The sequence below is a fragment of the Ostrea edulis genome, chromosome 3, assembly GCF_947568905.1.
Source record: "Ostrea edulis chromosome 3, xbOstEdul1.1, whole genome shotgun sequence".
Lineage (NCBI taxonomy): Eukaryota > Metazoa > Mollusca > Bivalvia > Ostreida > Ostreidae > Ostrea > Ostrea edulis.
This window is the reverse complement of record NC_079166.1, coordinates 32948969-32969930: the sequence shown is the minus strand read 5'-3', so window position 1 is coordinate 32969930 and position 20962 is coordinate 32948969. Positions and strand designations below refer to the sequence as shown.

At 35.8% G+C, this 20962-nt stretch overlaps 2 protein-coding genes across 5 annotated transcripts in view; one reads left to right on the top strand and one right to left on the bottom strand.

The window, feature by feature from the left end:
- LOC125675046 (tRNA N(3)-methylcytidine methyltransferase METTL6-like) overlaps nt 1-20962 on the bottom strand; it is a 50842-nt gene that overhangs the window by 17578 nt on the left and 12302 nt on the right. The window contains exons 5-6 of one of the 4 annotated variants that reach the window (XM_056160495.1): nt 8627-8768; nt 5351-7192 (exon numbers count right to left, since the gene is read on the bottom strand). The exons of the other annotated variants lie outside the window; for them this stretch is intronic. Coding sequence (XP_056016470.1) covers nt 7017-7192; nt 8627-8768 — 318 coding nt within the window. The 3' untranslated portion in view covers nt 5351-7016. Of the gene's footprint in view, nt 1-5350; nt 7193-8626; nt 8769-20962 lie in introns of those variants that run through there. 4 annotated transcript variants of the gene reach the window in all.
- LOC130053352 (uncharacterized) lies at nt 15542-20364 on the top strand. Its single transcript, XM_056160469.1, has 2 exons — nt 15542-15621; nt 15742-20364. The coding sequence occupies exons 1-2, from the start codon at nt 15593-15595 to the stop codon at nt 17750-17752; spliced, it is 2040 nt and encodes a 679-aa protein (XP_056016444.1). The 5' UTR covers nt 15542-15592; the 3' UTR covers nt 17753-20364.

Below are 20962 nucleotides of genomic sequence, written 5' to 3'. Positions count from 1 at the left end.
CTAATATCGATTTTTTCATCCATGTTTTTAAAGGAAGTCAGCCATCAGACGATGTAGAGTACTACCATAAGCTGTGTACGTTATCATACAATCATTTGCTTTTCCTTACATTTTACATTTCAACACGAGACTGATCTTATAGATACATGTGTAAAACTTATACGGTACCAATTTTGATGCACCAGATGCGCATGTCGACAAATGTCTCTTCAGTGATGCTCAACCGACATCTTTGAAATCCAAAATAAATATGAAGTTTTAGAGCCAAAAACAGCGTGCCAAAAAAAGTGGAGCCAAATTTGTCCAAGGATAGGATAAGAGCTATGTATGAGGGAGATAATCCTTAATTTTGAAATGAATTTCTAAATTTTGTAACAGAGGCCTCGACCCATGTAACACGCAATTTAAAGAGTGTCTATGAAGTACAGTTTCAAGTATCTAACTTGTCCTATAATTCTATGTGCGATGTTGACTGGCTATACACACACACACACACACACACACACTCTAAGCATTCACACCCACGAAGATGTTAAGGAGATGTAACACATTCAATTAGCTGACAGTTTGGAGGAGAAATAATTTAGAAAATTCATTGTAATTATTTGTGTGAAGCTAAAAGGTCAGATGAAATTATCAATGGCACGTGATCTAGAAAAACGTTGAAAGAACTGAGATATCGCAGATTCCTAGGGTATAGCTCAGTATTGGACAGAAACATCGCATTAGAAAAGATCACTGCATATATTATTTTCTGTTAGCAAGCCTCTCAATAGCTTCTTAAACAATGGACAAGACCTTCCACTGATAATCAAAAGTTTGTTAAGTTTAAAAAGATCTCTTTTTTTTTTTTTGACAATATAACGTACGTTCTTATCATTGAAAATAATTGGACATGCATTCCAAGCATTAATGCTTTAAAAAAGGAAGAAGCGAAACTAGTATTCAATTGCTTTTTAACTGGGATGCATCATCCCTTTTCTCTTTTACATATCTAATATCATATCAAGGTAATTTGATAAAATGAATTTCTCATACGACAGTGCTAGTACCTATCCCCCCTTCCTTCAACGCATTTCTGTGCACCGTGGTAATTACAGACAAACCGATTCACACATTTCATGTCAAAGGAAAATATAGAGAAAACGACAGTTTACGAAATAATCAAAGATTCTAGAAATGATGAAAAGTTGACAAAAAACAGCCACCAAATTTTGCCGCCCTTTTGTTTGATGACTTATTTACAACTATTTTCTTAAATTAAATGATCCCGTAGGGACTCGGGTTAGAATAGGTCTTCAGTACCTCTGCTTGTCGTAGAAGGCGACTAAATAGGGCGAATTTCGGAACCGAACCCCCCCCCCCCAAAAAAAAACAAGGTCCCATTTTACAACAGGTGTGGCACCATAAAGAGCTCTCACTGTTCAAGGCCGAAAGCGCCGAGCATAGGCCTAAATTTTACAGTCCTTCACCGGCAATGGTGACGTCTCCGTAAAGTGAAAAAATTCTCAAGATGGGCGTTAAACAATATGTAACCAATTAATCAAATGTCCTTTTGCCGCAAAGCTTTGGAAAACAAGGCTAAATAAGTGATAGATTTCATTATAAAATCCAGCAATAAAACTGGCATGTACCACTAAGGCAGTTCGGGGTGATGTAGCACACAAAAATCTCTTACAAGGCTCAACGCAAATAGGGCAGTGATCAATGAAGTAAATTTAGTCTTAAAGGTGCTCAATATACCCTCCTTATGTGAAACCCGGCAAGACCGATTCATTATGACTTTCAGTTGTGCGATTAGATTCCTAGCAAAGGTAGATCATGTGTCACTGAAGTGAACTCGAGGAACTCTAGTACACGAGTTCTGACAGAATCTGGTGCCAAAGGGGGGGAGGGGAGGGGGGGAGTTACTGCTCCAAGAAACGAAGGCGCTAAACAGACGACTTTCCGATACTAAATAGTAGAGATAATGTGATTTGTTCTATTAGGACATAGGATACCCCCCCCCCCCCCTTTATATAACACCTTGCAAAACTATTTGTAAATGTGTTAATATTGCTAGAAATTCAAATCTACCACAACATTTCCCCGTAAAACCATTTCTATTTTCCCCTTATTCACAACAGTCATTATGACGACGTAGAGTACCTCCTTAACATACGTTGTAAAATGTTCCTTCGCCAAGCGCTTTGCACTAGGTGTGGAGACACGGGTCTTTCGGATGCGACTTTGAAAACGGAGGTCCTGTGTCCGTTAGGAGTTGACACCATAACGAAATCTCACTGGTATGGCCGCAAGTAAAGGTCAACATTTGTGCAGCAGTGGATTTTTAATGTCAAAAAGGAACTGATTTAATTATTCAACGTACAATTTTTGTTCAAAATAGCAACAAATAATATTTCAAAACAAGGAATTGGACCGATCATCGACTAAATTTATCATAATCGAGTACTTGTTATGCCCCCTGCGGCCGTCCTTCCGTCCGTCTGTAGATGCAATGGTTTCCGGGCTCTAAAGTGTTATCCTTTCCACATACAGTCACCACATCATACATATCGTGTATTCCAACCCATTTCAAGTCTACACCCTGTATTTCCTACAGCTATACTTATATTATTGCATCCAATCTTTTTAATTATATAGGTAAACTTTGCAGTGCCTAGATTTAGACCATCTTATACGTAATCCACCAACGTGTTATTGTTCTTCATCTTCTGTCAACTATAGTCCAGCTGGACATGTCACTACTGGTGATGTTGATATAGTTGAAAATGAGGACCTCAAATCATTTATTCCAAAAGGTCCTAACTACAGAGAACCTCGGTCTTTTAATTGGTGACAGAACTTCATCTTTGTTATGAATTGTGTCGAAGATTATGCCAGGCGTCGGATGGGCTAAATATGAAAAAGAACTTGATACATTGTCAGAATGGGTTAAAAGCATAAGAGGAATATTAAAATCCCGCATTAGACATATCAAAACAAAAGTACGTACCATCTATCCTTCTGTGTTTAGTAAACCAGAAGTGATAAAAGAATTAGATAGGTTACATGAGGAATATTTTTTTGTTCCAGCTGATAGAGATAGTAACAACATTGTCTTTGCAAGGCTCATTATTACGTAATGACTGTATTTTAAACGAACTTGGCATTAATTCCACTTTTGGTAATCGTACTCATACTCCAACTACCCTTTCAAAACAGGAAATTCAGTTTTAGACACATTTAATATCCCAGTCAATGGGTCGAATGAATATGAGTTACTGTACCTATACTGGATTCCTAAACTATATACAACCCTTCCAAACAATGGATCCAGTAGGTACTCTACCAAGCCCCTATCTTTGCTCCTCGCGAAAATATTAACAGCTATGAAGGAGAAACTTCAAACTTACTGTGCGACTACATATGCCAGAAGTGGTTTTAATCAAATGTGGATTCTAAACAATTCTAAAGAACTTTTAGTAAATTTGAAATCGCCAAACTTTTCCAAAATCAACATCAAAACCTATGACTTTTCAATACTATAGACCACCATTCCTCACGATAAATTAAAGACCAGACTTTTTGACATCATAGACAGTTCTTCCTTCAACAAAAATGGAAAACGGAAATATTCATATCTAGTGATCAGTCATCCAAAAACTTACATTGTTAAACACCAGTCTGATTCCACGCACTGGTACTCTGAAGTTGAAATAAAAAATATGCTAGAGTTCCTCATTGACAGTATCTTCATGGTCTTTGGTGATCAGGGGGTGCATTTTACAAAAGAACTTACGACTTACGACCAACTTTACATACTGGAATTTTCTCGTTTATTGTAAGATCCTTCACTCCAATGTAAAGTTGTGAAAAAATAATGCTGAAAATTAAGTCTCGCGACACTTTTTAATATATTCATTTAAACTAATAAATGTGTAATACAATTGAAGAATTGCGACTTTGTCGTAAATTGTTTTGTAAAACGGGCCCCAGGTCTTCCAACAGTGTTGGAATTCCCATGGGTACGAATTGTGCTCCTTTGTTAGCTGACCTGTTTCTATATTCATATGAAGCAGAATTTATTCAAAAACTTGTATGCGAGAAGAAATCTCTTGCTGTGGCCTTCAATTCGACATTTAAATATATCGACGACGTTTTGTCTATTAACAATGATAACTTTCATTCATATGTCGATTCGATATATCCCTGTGAGCTCAAAATAAAAGACACCACAGATTCGTCCACTTCTGCTTCATACTTAGATATTTTTTGAGGGTAGACATTAACGGTAAACTAATAACACAACTGTATAACAAACGGGATGATTTCAGCTTCTCCATCGTCAACTTCCCATATTTACACATGTATGTAGCAATATTTCATTATCACCTGCATATGGTGTTTATATCTCTCAACTTATTCCATACGCAAGAGCTTGTTCTGCGTATAGTCAGTTTTTAAATCGAGGCAAGCTATTGACAAACAAGTTGATGATACAGGGGTTTCAACAATCTCGATTCATTTCGCAAATTATATGGTCATTATAACGATCTAGTTCGTCAATACAATCTATCATTGAGTCAAATGCTGTCTGACGTGTTTCATGCCGATTGTTAGGACGTTCTTGGCACACTGATTTTGACTATGGATAACTCCGTTCACCTGATCGGGAGATAGGGCTCGCAGCGGATGTGACCGGTCGACAGGGGATGCTTACTCCTAGGTACCTGGTCCCACCTCTGGTGTGTCCAGGGGTCCGTGTTTGCCTAATCATTTATTTTGTATTGCTTATAGGAGTTATGAGATTGATCACTGTTCGTTATCTTCACCTTTCACATATGGATTACCCTTGGGACGAAGATGTTCCCTATCGAATTTGGAATCAAAAGGTCAAAGACACTCCTAGAGAAGAGACTACCCAAGGTTTTGTCATGCCCTTTCTTTTCTACACTCAGGAAAGAGGTAATTTACACCTATTGACAAAACCCTTTTGGAGATTGGGGTAAGCAGGGGAGCATTGCTCACAGTACTTCTGGTTGAAAATAGTTTATTTTTAAAGTAATGTCCATACACTCTGAGCGCTTCAGTGTTTTGTGAGTGAAATTCATGTAATGGTAAAGTAAAAAAGATTTTAATTCCTTCATGTTTAAATTAATCATTTGAGTTTGAATGTCGGTCTGTAAGCATGCCTCCAAAAATCCACTGTTTGGACATACTTTAAAAGATCTCACAATGGAAAAATGTTGAAATGTAATGATAACTTACCCTGTCAGTCCGGGTTTTACTTACCAGTACTCGACCATCGCTTGACTAAAGCCTCCGGGTATTCGACTAGGCTATCCAAGTAAAATACTAAATATATATCAACAAATCATCACCCATTTTATTCAGAACATATCAAAAATATAAACGACACTTTAGCATAACAGCGTGTTTTCACACCTTAAAATGCTAAACCACTTTTCTTGATTGGCTGCAATTTGTACCCAACCTACGCCTCTAGAAATGATATTGCTGACCTTTGAGGGGACATTAAAACAACATCTGAACTCATCCCACATGTAAAACCATAAAACAAAGATTTCACAATGTATGAAAGTCACATTTCTCTTGATACACCTGTATTCAAGTTAATATTTCATTTGTTTCTTTGTTCGTTGGTCAGAGAGAGAGAGAGAGAGAGAGAGAGAGAGAATGAACTCGGGACAAAAATCATGAACGGAACTAAACATATATCAACCTGTACCAATGTTTTAACCTGGAGCAAAAATTTACAGATATCTAACATTCTGGCTGCAACACAAAACTACCCAACATTAAAATATTGTACCATAGAACATAATATAGACATTTATTCCCAATTTTAGATATGGCTTTTGTTTTGCCTAACTGAAAGGTCAGTTCTTTCATAGAGAAACAATACAGAAAAACATCAATAAATATACACATTTTCTGTTGTATGTCATTTTTCACTATTCTAATATATTGTCATCTAATAAAAAATGTATGATTAGAATCCGAATCATCAAAACTTGCTGCCAAAGACGTTTAAACAAAACAGGTAAAAGTTAGGATTTAAAAATATTTTTTCCTACAACCCGAGTTCTGATGTATTCTGCGATATGGCCTTTCTATCTTATTTAACAGCGCACTTTTCTGTCATCAGCAGGGACCTTTCAAAACCATTCATTTTTTCCCCCATAGATATCCCACCAGATAGACATTCACTAGTAAGTATTCATACAATATAGGTTGTTGTCATGTTTGTTCTGTTTTGATTAATATTTTTTCCTACAAATTGTGAAAAAGATAATTCTTCCCGAGTTCTGAAGTAATCTGCAATATGACCTTTCAATCTTATTTAAGGTTGATCGATCCTCATGTGATGTCATAGGTTTTTGCAAAATCCTTATTTAATTACAATTTGTGCATGATTGAAATATATCTTTCAGAGGAATTTTATTCACTGAATAAAATAAAAAAATTGGTAAACTTTAGATACTGAAAAAGTTTTTATTTTCCATAGATAATAAATTATTCATAATTTTGAAAAGGTTGTCAAGGGCAATAACTCCTATGCTGGAATTTCCTCTACTGCATGTTTATGACACGATGATTTCACTAATATCCACAATTAATTTTTATATATCTATGAATAATCAGATTTCTTAAACTGTTGACATTTAAAATTTGTCATTTCAACAAGTTTTTATTAATTTTCATCATTCTGTTTGATGAAAATGTGCGATTTTTTTAATGTTGATATATGCTTCTGTTTTTTTGTTTTTTTTTTTGTTTTTTTTTGTATGTCTGACATCTTTAAAAGGGTGGCAAACATACACATTTTGTTTGGTTATTGGTTAGATTAAACTATATTGAGTGGAAATTAATACAGTTTTTCCACTTTTAACCATTAATATTGACAAGTCAAATGAGGATCGACCGACTTTAACAGTGCACTTTACTGTTATGAGCAGAGTCCTTGCAAAATCAATCAATCTTCCACCAGACAAACATTCACCAATAAGTATTCACACATTATTTGCTGTCATGTTTGTTGTTGGATTTGGTTTGATGAATCTTCCCTGGGTAAATATCCGAGGAACACACAGGCCCTCCTTCTTGTTGACGGTGTCCCTCTGCACATACTCACACTGACTCTGTGTCAAATCAAAGCCACACCTCCCAACCAGCTCCAGCAATTTCTCTGAGAGAAAATAAAACTTTGATATTTTACAATAGTTTCTCTACAAACTAAACTCTATTCAGACTGTCGTAAAAACATCAAGCATTCATGTTATGAAAAAAATTAATATTTTCAAGATAATATCATAATGAATGGGTTAGTGACTGCTTATTATATTAACAAAACCAATTTTCTAAATTCCATGAATGATGAATTGTGAGCTTAACCTCATTTTTGGTCCTTAAACAATGTATAAATTGTCATTAAACTAGATCTATCCTAAACCACTTTAGGGTTCAACCTATGTGGCACATATTTAATTTACAGAATACCTGAATGCAACAGCCATGCAAATTTCTACAATCCCTGCATTACATACTTATGGATCAGACTATGACTGTATTTGACAATGACCTTGGATCAGGGACATGAAACACCATCTTGCCAAGCAAAAGCTAATGTCTCTCCACTACAAAGTCATGGCACCAACAAATATTTCTAGTGACCTTAACTTGGGTCAAAATCATGATACACGATCTGAACTTCTAATGTCCATGAGAAAATTAGTGAAACAGACAGACAGGCAGAAAACAAACTATACATACACACAAATACAAATATGATGATTCCTATGTATCCGGAACTTTAATTGTGGACAGTCTTATCAAGTGCTGGCTTCACAACCAGGAGGTCCAGGTTCAATTACTGATACCAACACATAAAAATTACATCACATCGATGGAATTATTTGCCAAATATGCGCATGTGGAGGAAATTAAAAGACTAGAACCTAATCCATGTACACATGCAACGATTGATTTTCAAAACCTTTCTGGTATCATTAAAGTCTTGCATGCTCTAATATATAAACATACAAGTGGAGATTGATAGAGTTAGAATATGTTTATGTATGATGTCTTAGATGCATTTGTTTAGCTCCCCCCCCCCTCCCCAAAGCTCTTGTTTCATATTGTAACATATGGCTGTGACATCATAATTAATATTTGTGTACATACAGCAACAGACTCTGCTGGTGTTGACCTACATATGAGACTTATTCGCTGTTACGGAAATAGCCGAGTATCTTTGTGGCATTTCACCTACAGCTGGTGACGTGTCTACACGTCGAGTGAAAAATTCTCAAATGAGACATAAAACAACAAACAATTAACATCAATTAAAGACGTGTTGATGTCCAAACATCTGGATGTTTAGATACCATTCAAAATACAATAACCTGCGTTTAACTCCATCACTTCTTGACCGAAAACATAACTGACCGCACAACAAAGCTGAGTGATCCGTATAATCCTTTCTTAACAAGTTTTATCATAAAACATTAATATTTACTTGCCTTAACCTTTTACCTTCTCTTATCCACCTCTAAGCTTAGTATTGTGTAACTGCATGAAAGAGAACTGATATTCTGTTTGTTTTTAATGCTGTTCATTTTACCTGTTGAAAAGTAATATGCCCTAGTTCCATCTTGTCTAACATAGAAGTTTTCTGAAAGTTTGTGACCAGGAGCAAATCTCAGCATGGCGTAGTCATAGAGACCATAATCTCTAAACAACAAGCTTCCTCCGGGCTTCATTACCTAGAAGAAAACAAAATAAATGTGTAACAAGCATTCTGAGAGTATTGCATGGCAATACATAGTCCCCTACCGGTTGCAAAAATTACTGTACCACAACAATATTCAAAGTTCATTATGTAGGTTATGGTAAAGGGGTAAAATTAGGAAACCAGGATAGGAATGGTTGGAAATTTATAATTAGACTTAGGTCTTTAACCAAGTCAATAAACTGTGACATGTAGGTGATCATGAATAATTTAGCTATATTGTTGTATTACTATGCTAGAAGTTTTAATGAATGTAATACTCTTATCTACAGAGATAAGACACTTGGATGTAAACTAACAATTCATGGTATTTTTCTAAGTCCAAGGGCCATAACTTAATGAAAAATCAACGGATCAAGATGAAATTCGAACTTGATCTGTAACTTGTTATGGCAAAGCAATGTACCAAATATCAAATGAATATCTGCAAGCACAAACAAAAATAAGGCTGGAAAACTGATGATTCATGCTATTTTTCTAAGTCCAAGGGCCATAACTTAATGAAAAATCAACGGACCGAGATGAAATTCAAACTTGATCTGTAACTTGTTATGGCAAAGCAATGTACCAAATATCAATGAATATCTGCAAGCACAACAAAACAAGAGGCCCATGGGCCACATCACTCACCTGAGTCACCTTTTAACAATTTTCCCTATATATTCGCATGAAAAACTTTTATCCCTATTGTTGCTCCAACCTACCGCCATTTCATGTAATTGTAAACTTCTTTGGCCAAATGGTTCTTGAGAAGATTTTTAAAGATTTTCTCTATTATTTGTTGGGGGCCTCCGTGGCTGAGTGGTTAGAGCATCGTGCTCAAAATCACACGGCCTCTCACCTCTGATCAGCGTGGGTTCGAATCCCGCTTGCGCCAGTAAGTGAGAAAGTTTCCCAGTTTACTTTTGGAAGGTCGGTGGTCTCTTACCAGGTACATTGTATCTGTCTCTTTCACCAATTAAAACTGGGTGCCACCAGATAACTGAAAAATTGTTGAGTGTCGCACAAAACAACAAAACAATCAATCTATATATTTGTATGTAAATCTTTGATCCCCTATTATGGGTCCCATCCTACCCCCTGGGGGCCATGATTTTAACAAACTTAAATCTCCACTATGTCAGGAAGACTCCAAGTAAATGTAAACTTTTCTGGCCCAGTGATTCTTGAAAAGAAGATTTTTTAAGATTTCCCTCATATATTTGTATGTAAAATTTTGATCCCCTATTGATGCCCCCATCCTACCCTGGGGTCATGATTTTAACAAATTTGAATCCACACTATGTCAGGAAGACTACATGTAAATTTGTATTTTCCTAGCCCAGTGGTTCTTGGGAAGAAGATTTTCAAAGATTTTCCCTATATATTTGTATGTAAAACTTCGATCCCCTATTGTGGCCACATCCTACCCCGGGGGCCATGATTTGAAGAAACTTGAATCTGCACTATGTCAGGAAGCTTTTGCGTAATTTTGTACTTTCCTAGCCCAGTGGTTCTTGAGAAGAACATTTTTAAAGATTTTCCTTATACATTTATATGTAAAACTTCGATCCCCTCTTGTGGCCTCATCCTACACCCGGGGGTCATGATTTTAAGAAACTTGAATCTGCATTATGTCAGGAAGCTTTCATGTAAATGTTAGCTCTTCTGGGTCAGTGGTTCTTGAGAAGAAGATTTCTAAATGACCCAACCCTATTGTGATTATCTCCCATTTGAAGGGGACATGGCCCTTCATTTGAACAAACTTGAAAGCCCTTCACCCAAGAATGCTTTTGGCCAAGTCTGTTTGAAATTGACCCAGTGGTTCTGGAGAAGTCAAAAATGTGAAAAGTTTACAGATGGACAGACAGACAGACGGACAGATGATGAACAACAGGCGATCAGAAAAACTCACTTCAGCTTTCAGTTCAGGTGAGCTAAACAAGAGACCCAAGGGTCATATCGCTCGCCTGAGTTACTTTGGCCCATGTCTAAAGACTTTCCATATATATTTGCATGTAAAACCTTAGTTCGTATTGTGGCCCCAACCTAGGCTATCCCTGGAGGCCATGATTTTTACAAACTTGAATCTGCACTATGTCAGGACGCTTTCTTATAAATCTCAGCTCCTCTGGCCCATTGGTTCTGGAGAAGACGATTTTTAAAGATTTTCCCTATATATTTCTATGTAAAACTTTGATTCCCTATTGTGGCCCCAAACTACCCCTAGCGGCCATGATTTATATAAAATTGAATCTGCACTATGTCAGGAAGCTTTCTTGTAAATCTCAGCTCCTCTGGCCAATTGGTTCTGGAGAAGATAATTTTTAAAGATTTTCCCTATATATTTCTATGTAAAACTTTGATCCCCTCTTGTGGCCCCAACCTATCCCCGGGGGCAATGATTTGAACAAACTTGAATCTCCACTATGTCAGGAAGCTTTCATAAACATTTCAGCTCCTCTCACCCAGTAGTTTTTGAGAAGAAGATTTTAAAATGACCCCATCCTATTTTTGTGATTATTTCCCCCTTTCAGAGGGCATGGCTCTTCATTTGAACAAACTTGAAAGCCATTTACCCAAGGATGCTTTTGTCCAACTTTGGTTATAATTGGCCCAGTTGTTCTGGAGAAGAAGATGAAATTGTGAAAAGTTTACAACGACGCCGACAGACAACGGAATAATTTTGATGAGAAAAGCTCACTTGAGCCTTCAGCTCAGGTGAGCTAAAGAGTCTTGAAAACTGGTAATTCATGCTATCTTTCTAAGTCTAAGGGCCATAACTAAGTGAAAAATCAACAAACAAAGATGAAATTCAAACTTGATCTGTAACTTGTTATGGCAGAGCAACGTAGCAAATATGAAATAAATATCTGCAAGAACAGATAAAAAAGAGCAGAAAACTGGACTGATGGGCGGAAGGACAGATGGAGCGTAAACCAAAAGTCCCCTTCGACTTCGTCGGTAGGGGACTAAAAATTGACACTAATTCTCCTGTTCCGTGCATCTAAGCTAAATTCTGATATTCAGCAGTAGTGTAAAACATGATGTGTTCTTAAAACACAAAAGTCCCTGAAGTACCCATACTGATGAAAGATTTTACATAATATATGTTACTTTGTATATATGACTATTTTGGACCCGCCCTAGAATCAGAACCCCGGAGTTGTGCAATTCATAATTTTGGTTCATTCATTTCTGCTTTTCCTAAATATGCATTTAGTTTGTATATAGAATCAGCAAAATTAAAGAATAAACACAATAATCACTTTGACCATTTTGGCTCCACCTGGAACTAAAACCCCCACACCTGGGGTCATTTTGGTAAAGGGCAATCTGCTCCTTCTAAATATCCATTGACTTTCAATTTAATAGCAACAGAAATAAAGAAGATGTCATTCAAATCTTTTACACATAAACACTATATACCAAGTTCGGCACAACCCTGGAGTCAAAACCTTTACCCAGGGACCATGGCATCTACATTTTGTTAGAGGCCCCAGGGGTGCAGGAATCCTGAAATGTACCATTTTTGTCCCCCATGTCCCAAAGATCCTCCATACCAGATTTGAAAACAACTGGAATGATAGTTATCAAGAAGAAGTAAAAAATGTTCAATTGTTAACACTGTCCATTTTTGACCCACCCTGAGTGATACTAAACTCCTACCCTTGGGACCATCAAATTTACAATTTACTGCTTTTTCTAAATATCCATTTACATGTAGTTTCAATTTATTATCAATAGCACTCAAGATTGATTGATTGATTGATTGTTGTTTAACGTCCCTCTCAAGAATATTTCACTCATATGGAGATGTCACCACTGCCGGTGAAGGGCTGTAAAATTTAGGCCTATGCTCAGTGATTATGGCCATTGAGCAGGGAGGGGTCTTTATCGTGCCACACCTGCTGTGACACGGGACCTCGGTTTTTGCGGTCTCATCCGAAGGACCGCCCCATTTAGTCGCCTCTTACGACAAGCAAGGAGGTATTGAAGACCTATTTTAACCCGGATCTCCACAGGAGCACTAAAGAAGATGTTATTTGAATGTTTTACACATGAACACTATACTGTAGAATCATTTAAATTCGTGGGGGCCAATTTTCGTGGATTGCTGAATTTTTACGGGTTCGTGGGGATGTAATTTCATGGATTTATATATTTGTAAGAAAGATAACTCTGAAATGTAGTTATGATTCTTTATTCGTTGAGGATGTAAATTCGTGGATGAGGGGTACCCACGAATTCCACGAATATTTAGCCACCACGAATTTTAATGATTCCACAGTATGTTAAGTTTAGCCCCCGTCCTGGACTCAGAACCTCTACCCCTGGGATTATAAAATTTATAATTTTGGTAGAGGCCTTCCTCCTCTACAACATTATGCATTTCGTTTTTCTTTACATATAAACAGTGTATATACCAATTTTGGCTCCGCATTGGAGTCAGCACATCTACATCAAGGATCATGAAATTTTGGTAGAGGCTTTCCTGATCTGTATAACTATGCGTTAACATGTAGTTTTTCTTACACATATGCAGTTGTATAGACTAGAGAAGATTTTTGAAAATTTGTCAATTTTTGAAATGTTTTGCCCTGCCCCCTATACCACAGGGATGCAGGAGTCCTGAAATTTACAATAAATGTCTCCCTTGGGCCAAAAAAGCTTCATACCAAATTTGAAAAGAATTGGACTGGTAGTTATCAAGAAGTTTAAATGTTCTATTCTTAACACACAATGACAGACATTGACCAAATGGAATAAGTCACCTGAGTTTACTCCGGTGAGCTAAAAAGATGAAAATGTGAAGAGTATGTATAAATATTGATTCAACAAGAGGTACTGTGAGCAATGGTATGCCTTTGTAGAAGAAAATGGAAGATATAGTCCGAACACAAATCCATGGTATAAACCTATAATTTTGACCTTGAGATTAAAGGTCAAGGTCATAAAGAGGTCATGAATGTACATGACACATAGTCTCATGGTGATACACCCATGTCTTATGGTATGACTATGTCAAAACCCTATAATAAATTTTGACATTGAGGTCAAAGTTCAAGGTCATATGGAGGTAATGAAGGTACCCGACACATTATCTGATGGTGATACACTCATGTGTCAAATATGGTATGCCTAGGTCAAAGAACAAAGAATTCATGGCCCGGACACGAATCCATTGTAAAAAAAAAACCTTTAATTTTGACCTTGAGGTCAAGGTCATATGGAGGTCATGAAGGTATCCGACACACATCGTCTCATGGTAATACACTCATGTGTCAAATATGGTATGCATATGTCAAAGAACAAAGAAGTTATGGCCCGGACACGAATCTATTGTAAAAAAAACCCTTTAATTTTGACCTTGAGGTCAAAGGTCAAGGTCATATAGAGGTCATGAAGGTACTCGACACATCGTCTCATGGTGATCCACCTGTGTGCCAAATATGGTATGCCTATGTCAAATAACAAAGAAGTTATGGCCCGGACATGAATCGGACGGACGGACGGACGGACAGAGTGATTCCTATATAAAAAAGATCTACAGCAGCCTCCAGGCTCAAATTTTCCTGAGAGAGAGAGGGGGGAGGTGTGCGAAGCTTGCAGGATGCAGGTGAACATATAGAGATACAATTTACAATTTTTATTATATATTTTCCCAATCTCTTCTCTAGTAAATGATATGAATAATTTCCATGTCTCCAGATCGCACAAAAAATGACAATAAAATGTCACTTGCAATGACAAAACTTACTAATACCTATCTGTATATAATATTTTTATGAACTAGATACTTTTCGTATAAAAGTACAATATGACTAACTTACCGGTACTTGATACATACAAATTGAAAGAAAAATTCATTGTAACTATGGGAATTTCATCATATGCCAGATATTCACATTGCAGAAAAAATGTGGAAACAAACTACATGTATTAGTCATTATGTTCCCAGGCACAAGTCCTCTATAATTCACACGATATTTTACCATTTCATACACATATTGATATTTAATCAAGTATCTTACTAAGTTAGAGAGAGGGAAATGTCAGTGATGTTTTTACATGTATTTTGGAATACAGACATATATGCAATTGTGTACAAACTTAGACCACTTCTACCTTTAAAAGATTATACAGAAGAGTTACTGCCCTTTGACCATATAAAATCAATAACAGAATTAGCTTCTAATACTAAGGGGAACCTGTCATCCATAATCAGCATAGTTCACTTCAAATTGACTGAAAATTAACCCACATCTCCAACCTAGTTTCAATAGCACAGTATTCAACACCATAATTAAGGTTTTTAATTCACCATTTGATGATCTTTAAGGAATAAATTTTAGTTTTTTTTCTATTATCCATTATTATCATTATTTATTCCATATATTTTAACTACATTTATTCAACTTGTTTAAAATACAATGCAGAGGCTTTTTATGCTATGAAGTTCAAAGGTCAGATGCATTATACATACTAATGAAATCATAAACAGAATTGAACAATGAAACATGAAAGGTTTATTAATGACTAGCTGCAGAACTGTAGCTCTCTGAAAAAATATTTTGATCTCTGTTATGTCAAAATATTTTTTCAGAGAGCTAGAGTTCTGCAGTTAATTAATGACATGAAATACATAAAATTTACAAACTTGAAACCTGCAAATGATCCCATATAGAACAGAACAAGATAACTATAAATAGCTGATTGTATCATAAGTACACAAGTTGTAACAGGTAAGTAGCCTATAATGAAAGTAGAAAAAGTGGGGATTTCCACTCCTGAGAATACCCACATTAATACCAAACAATGGACTCCCCAAGGATAACACCTGGAATGTAAGTTACAAATATCAAACCAATCATAAATTTAATGAAATCCATTCTAAAATCAAAACTATTATAATTCATTTAATCTGTCTTATCATAAAAGTTTCTATATCTCTAATATTTTGTCAGTGAAACAGGTATACAACATATGTCAGAGTCTGTGTTTGTGGGACTGTGTCGTACAGTGGGGACCTCACAACAAGTGGCAATGAGGAGAGATGTGACAGACATTAACGAGATGGTGATAAATAAAGCCACAAAAAGTCACATGAACATGAGGATGTGGAGTGGAAGTTACAGAGAAGGATTCAGAATGAAGGGATCTGATGTGGATTTTATGTGTTGGTTTAACAACCAACCAGTGATCTGGGACTTATCTCAGACCCAGTTTTACAATATACACAGACAATCCCTGATTCTCTCTGTCTCTTCTGAAAGTCCACCCGGATTTACTTTACTTCAATTACTGTCACCAAGAGCAAGCAACAGAGTTATCTCAGCATTAGTCACAATGAATGGTGGACGTTATATATCTAGTTCTAAATACAGAGAGATCACATGTTCGCTTGTATTGCCTAACTCTACAGTACATGGCCCATGTGGCAGTGGAGCTATAGGGATACTAGAATATGACACTGCTCAGTGTTTTGTTTGTGACTTTTGGCCTCCGTCTGCCTCCTCATGGATAGACAGATGTCACACATGGCCCCAGCCACAAGTTGTCAGGGACATAGTCAGAAGTGGATGTCACTTTGTAGCAATAGGACACAAATTAGGAAATCATGAAAGCAATGAATGGAGAATTTCATTTTCTCTGGCAGAACAAAAACTTGTGTACTCAATGAACCACTGTCAATTCTTAACTTACGGTTTGCTGAAATTATTCTTAAAAGAAGTCATTAACAATGGATTAGGTGATAATGAGAAATTACTGTGTTCCTATCACATGAAGACAGCAGTTTTCTGGACGATTCAACGAAACACAATACCTAACTGGTGTCCACAGAATCTCCTGAAATGTTTCTGGTACTGCTTTAAACTCATCCTTAAATGGGTGTATGAGGGAGTCTGTCCTAACTTTTTCATTCCAGAAAACAACATGTTTCTCAGTAATATCCATGGAGAAGCACAAAACAGATTATTCGTTAGACTGTTTGGTTTTTATGAAAAAGGTTTAGCATCACTGCTACACAGTCCCTCCCTCAGGTCCTATATTACAAATGTCCTATATAACCCCAGACTCAGTATTTGTACTGATGAACACACTCTGATATCTGAGACCGAGTTTGATAAAGAAATGTTTAGTGAGATGTTTGCAAGAAATTCAATAGACTCATCAGACCTCTACCTCAATATGAAATACTTGAACACAATAGAACAATTGATATTCTCACCCCTGACACAGTGTCAAGTTTTCATGTTACAGGTATTTACAACCTCCTTCCTTCAGAGTGCTGCTTTTACATTACAAAACATGTACAGCAACACCACTGAAAACAAGCTGATGTATATTGCTGACAGAATGTCTTGTGACATGTTGAAACTCACAGCCAAGTTTGGGTGTATTTCTGACAGGTTGTACACTGCAATGTATTATTACAAGACACTCAGATACACAGAAGCTTTGTCTGTGATAGAGATGACAAAGGTCAACTTAGCTCAGCCATATGTGATGTATGACGAGACAGTAGACACAGAGAGGTATACCGAGGCTGTAGGGGGGCAGTCCTGGTCTACAAAGTTAAGACATGCTGTAGCATGGAGTATCAAATTACACAACAGAATCATTTATATCAATGAATTAATGACAGAGCAGATGGTTTCCTTACAGAACCATTGCCCTGCATTGTTAATCCCACCCCTAGTTGTGTTACACATGCTGGAGTTCTTGTGTTCCAGACATATTGACACAATGAGAGCACAAGCAGCTCTTAATGATCTACAGGTCCTAGTTCACCATGATCAGGGGCTGTATGTAAGTGTGATCTTCAGAGACATATCATGGCAGATCCTGGGTATCTGTCAGCAGATCTCGGGGAACCTCCAGGCTGCTCTATACTCCTACCAACAATCACTCAGACAATATCCATGGCATAAAATACGAAGTGCTACACTAATGAGAATACAAGAACTTGGATAAGGATAGAATATCTCATATTACTTTAACTAATGTATGATTGATAATCATCAGTAATTCAAGTCAAATGTGTTAATTATGGAGATTTCAGATGTCAATGTTATAAGTTGCTTGCTATGGATTAGACATGTTAGATTAATGAAAAGTTATTTTATCTTTGCCTTAAAAGTCAGTTCATCAGTACATGTGAAACTTAAATGCACTGCATTCTTTCATTACAATACATTTCGTAACATAATGTTAAAATCTCTTTCATGTGCATAGCCACATTTTTGGAAAATTTAATATTTTAAATCAAGATTCCTGGGATCAGAAAGGAACTGGAGAACATTTGAAACAGATAAAAACAAGATGAGTTTGTGAAACACAAATGCCCCCGATAATGGCCAATTCCGAAGATGGCCAAGGTCACAAGGGCAAACATATTGGTACCAGTAGAAAGATCTTGTCAAAGGAAATGCTCATGTACAATATGAAAGCTCTAATATTTACCATTTAGAAGTTATGACCAATGTAAAAAAAAATATTTAAAGTAGGTCAAATGTCAATGTCAAAAGGTTCAATACCAACGGAAAGATCTTGTAACAAGGAATACTCATGTGAAATATCAAAGCTCTATCTCTTACTGTTCAAAAGTTATTAGCAAGGTTAAAGTTTCAGACAGAATGACAGAATTACAAAATGACAGACAGGACAAAAACAATATGTCCCCCAATCTTTGATCTCGGGGGCATAAAAATCAATTTATCTAAGTTAGGTCCATCCTTTAAAAATCTGTCGATCAAATATTTTTTTCCCTTTCTATAGCCTAAACAACATTTAAGATAAACATGTTGAACATGCCCTATAGTATACTTATCATCTATGAGGTACGTGTCTTGGAGTATATGCACACAAAAATCAAATATCTAAAATACAAAAAAGACGATATATGAAGTCATCTGCTAAAGCATGTCATACTAGCTTAAATGATTAAAAACCAACATATAATCACTTATTACAAACACTTTTAAAAAATAAATAATCTAATGTTTAAGCTGCACATGACCCTCAGAATAAATCTCAAAATGTGTCATTTATATCAAAATTTTTCAAATTCTATATTGTTTAGGTACCCTTTTTTGAAGATTATTTAGATGATACTTCATGATGCTTGTTACCACTTCATGAAAAGTATGTCAGCATGTCTCATGTATCCTCAAAACATGATATTTATTTTTTACATTAACATTCCATATTAATTTTATCAGAATTCCAAGTCGTCAAAATAGATCTCCTTATTCATCAAGATTCATACAAGCATTGTTCACAACTGCAAAACATCCACGAGGAAATGGCTATCATAATGATTTGTTGATACTTTAAAAAAGAGAAAAACCTTTTAAATATAAATATTAGGAATATATATCATGCTTTTAATCATGACTACTTTATATCGATATGCTTTACATGCATGTGTAATGCAGTTTTATGTAGTGAGAAAGGCCACTATTGTATTGCAAATTTTCAACAACCATTCAATCAAAGTTACAAGTACAACAAGCTCACATTCCAGGGATATAGCTGTCTATCACCAGCAGGCCATGGCATGCCCATCATTATGGTCAAATAAAAAAGAACGAAAGAAAAAAGACTAAAAGTAAATAGAAAAAATCATAAAGTCACCAGAAAGCAGTGATGTAATCGAGTTTACTACATATTTGTATTATTGACTAATTAATACTGATAATCAATATTGCTACTAGAGTTGTGTAGTTTCATCTAATTCATAATAATTTTTATAAGAACCAATTGCATTTTGTGGATTTATGAATTCTATTTACATGTATTATAATTACGAATTATATGTAGGTTATTGAATTTCCCATGCTGACTGTACAATCACATAATGTTAACAATAAACCGAAACCTGTCGAGTGGAATTAAATCAAAATGGCTAACTGTCACAATATTTACGATTTTTTCATAATCTTTTGACAAAACATGCTTGAGCTAAGATTTAAAAAAAAGTTCTTTTAATTATTTATCAAAACCTTTGACAAATAGAAGATATGATAACTGCAATGATAAATACCTTGTCCATGAAATTAAAAAATTTAACATTTTAAAATTACTGTTTGTAAATACGTGAATTTTTGTATGAAATTGATATATTTCATCCATTTCAAACTCGGGCGTTGTTCATTTTATATACATATTTTGACAACAGAAAACACTAAACCCCAAGAGCTTCTGGAACTTTACACCTGTGCTCCTACTATGGTTTCATCCAGGGCCCAAGAAGGGCAGGGGGGGGGGGGGTTGTTAAGATGACCCTCCAGACTTCCTGCCTTCTTTGGCATGCACATCATTTTGTTCTAGCCGCGCCCCTGCATTCATTACAGGACATTATGACATTATGCAAATTACAATGTATATTCTGTAACAAAAGGTATGTGTACTATACACATGTATTAATAAAAATTATCATTTATGTTGTGGTGTTTCTCTCTGTTGAGAATTTAGTTTTACAGGTAATACAGGTGGATCACTACACCAAAATTTTACCTGGCTCGTTAAAACATTTCTTATGATATATGTATATGATTTCATAATAAAAATATCATAAAAAACAATTTGGAGCTTGTATCACTCTTTTGATGGCGAGAGTTCATACTTCATATGAGATGCTTTAATGCACCATTAAATAAAATTTTAGAGTAGCAATCCGCATAACAATAATTTTTTTGAAGAGAGAGACAGAGTGAGAGATATGAGAGAATTTTGATTGATTGTATCTTGTTTAACATCTATCTCAAGAATTTGTCACCCATATGGAGACGTCACCAATTATTATTTGATTTCTTGGAAGGGAAGGATACTGAAATTTACACATTATAAAATATACTAACAGAAAAAACACACCAAGTTTTCCGTTATGCAAGCGTCAGAATATCGCTCAAGGCTGCATCGAGTGTCTGGAATTTTCTGCCTTTTAAACTCAGACAATGTACTTCATTGTCTAATTTTAAAGTGGTCCTCAAAACGCATCTCTTTAGATTAGCTTTTAATTTGTGATTATTTTTATACACTTAGTGCTCTTACATACAGCTCTTACAGTGCTGTTTGTTATTATACCTATGTCCTTTCTATGTATTTAATTATTCCTAAATTTATTTTAAAGTGTTTCATATGTTATTAGGGTAATCATATCATATCGCTATATATTAATAA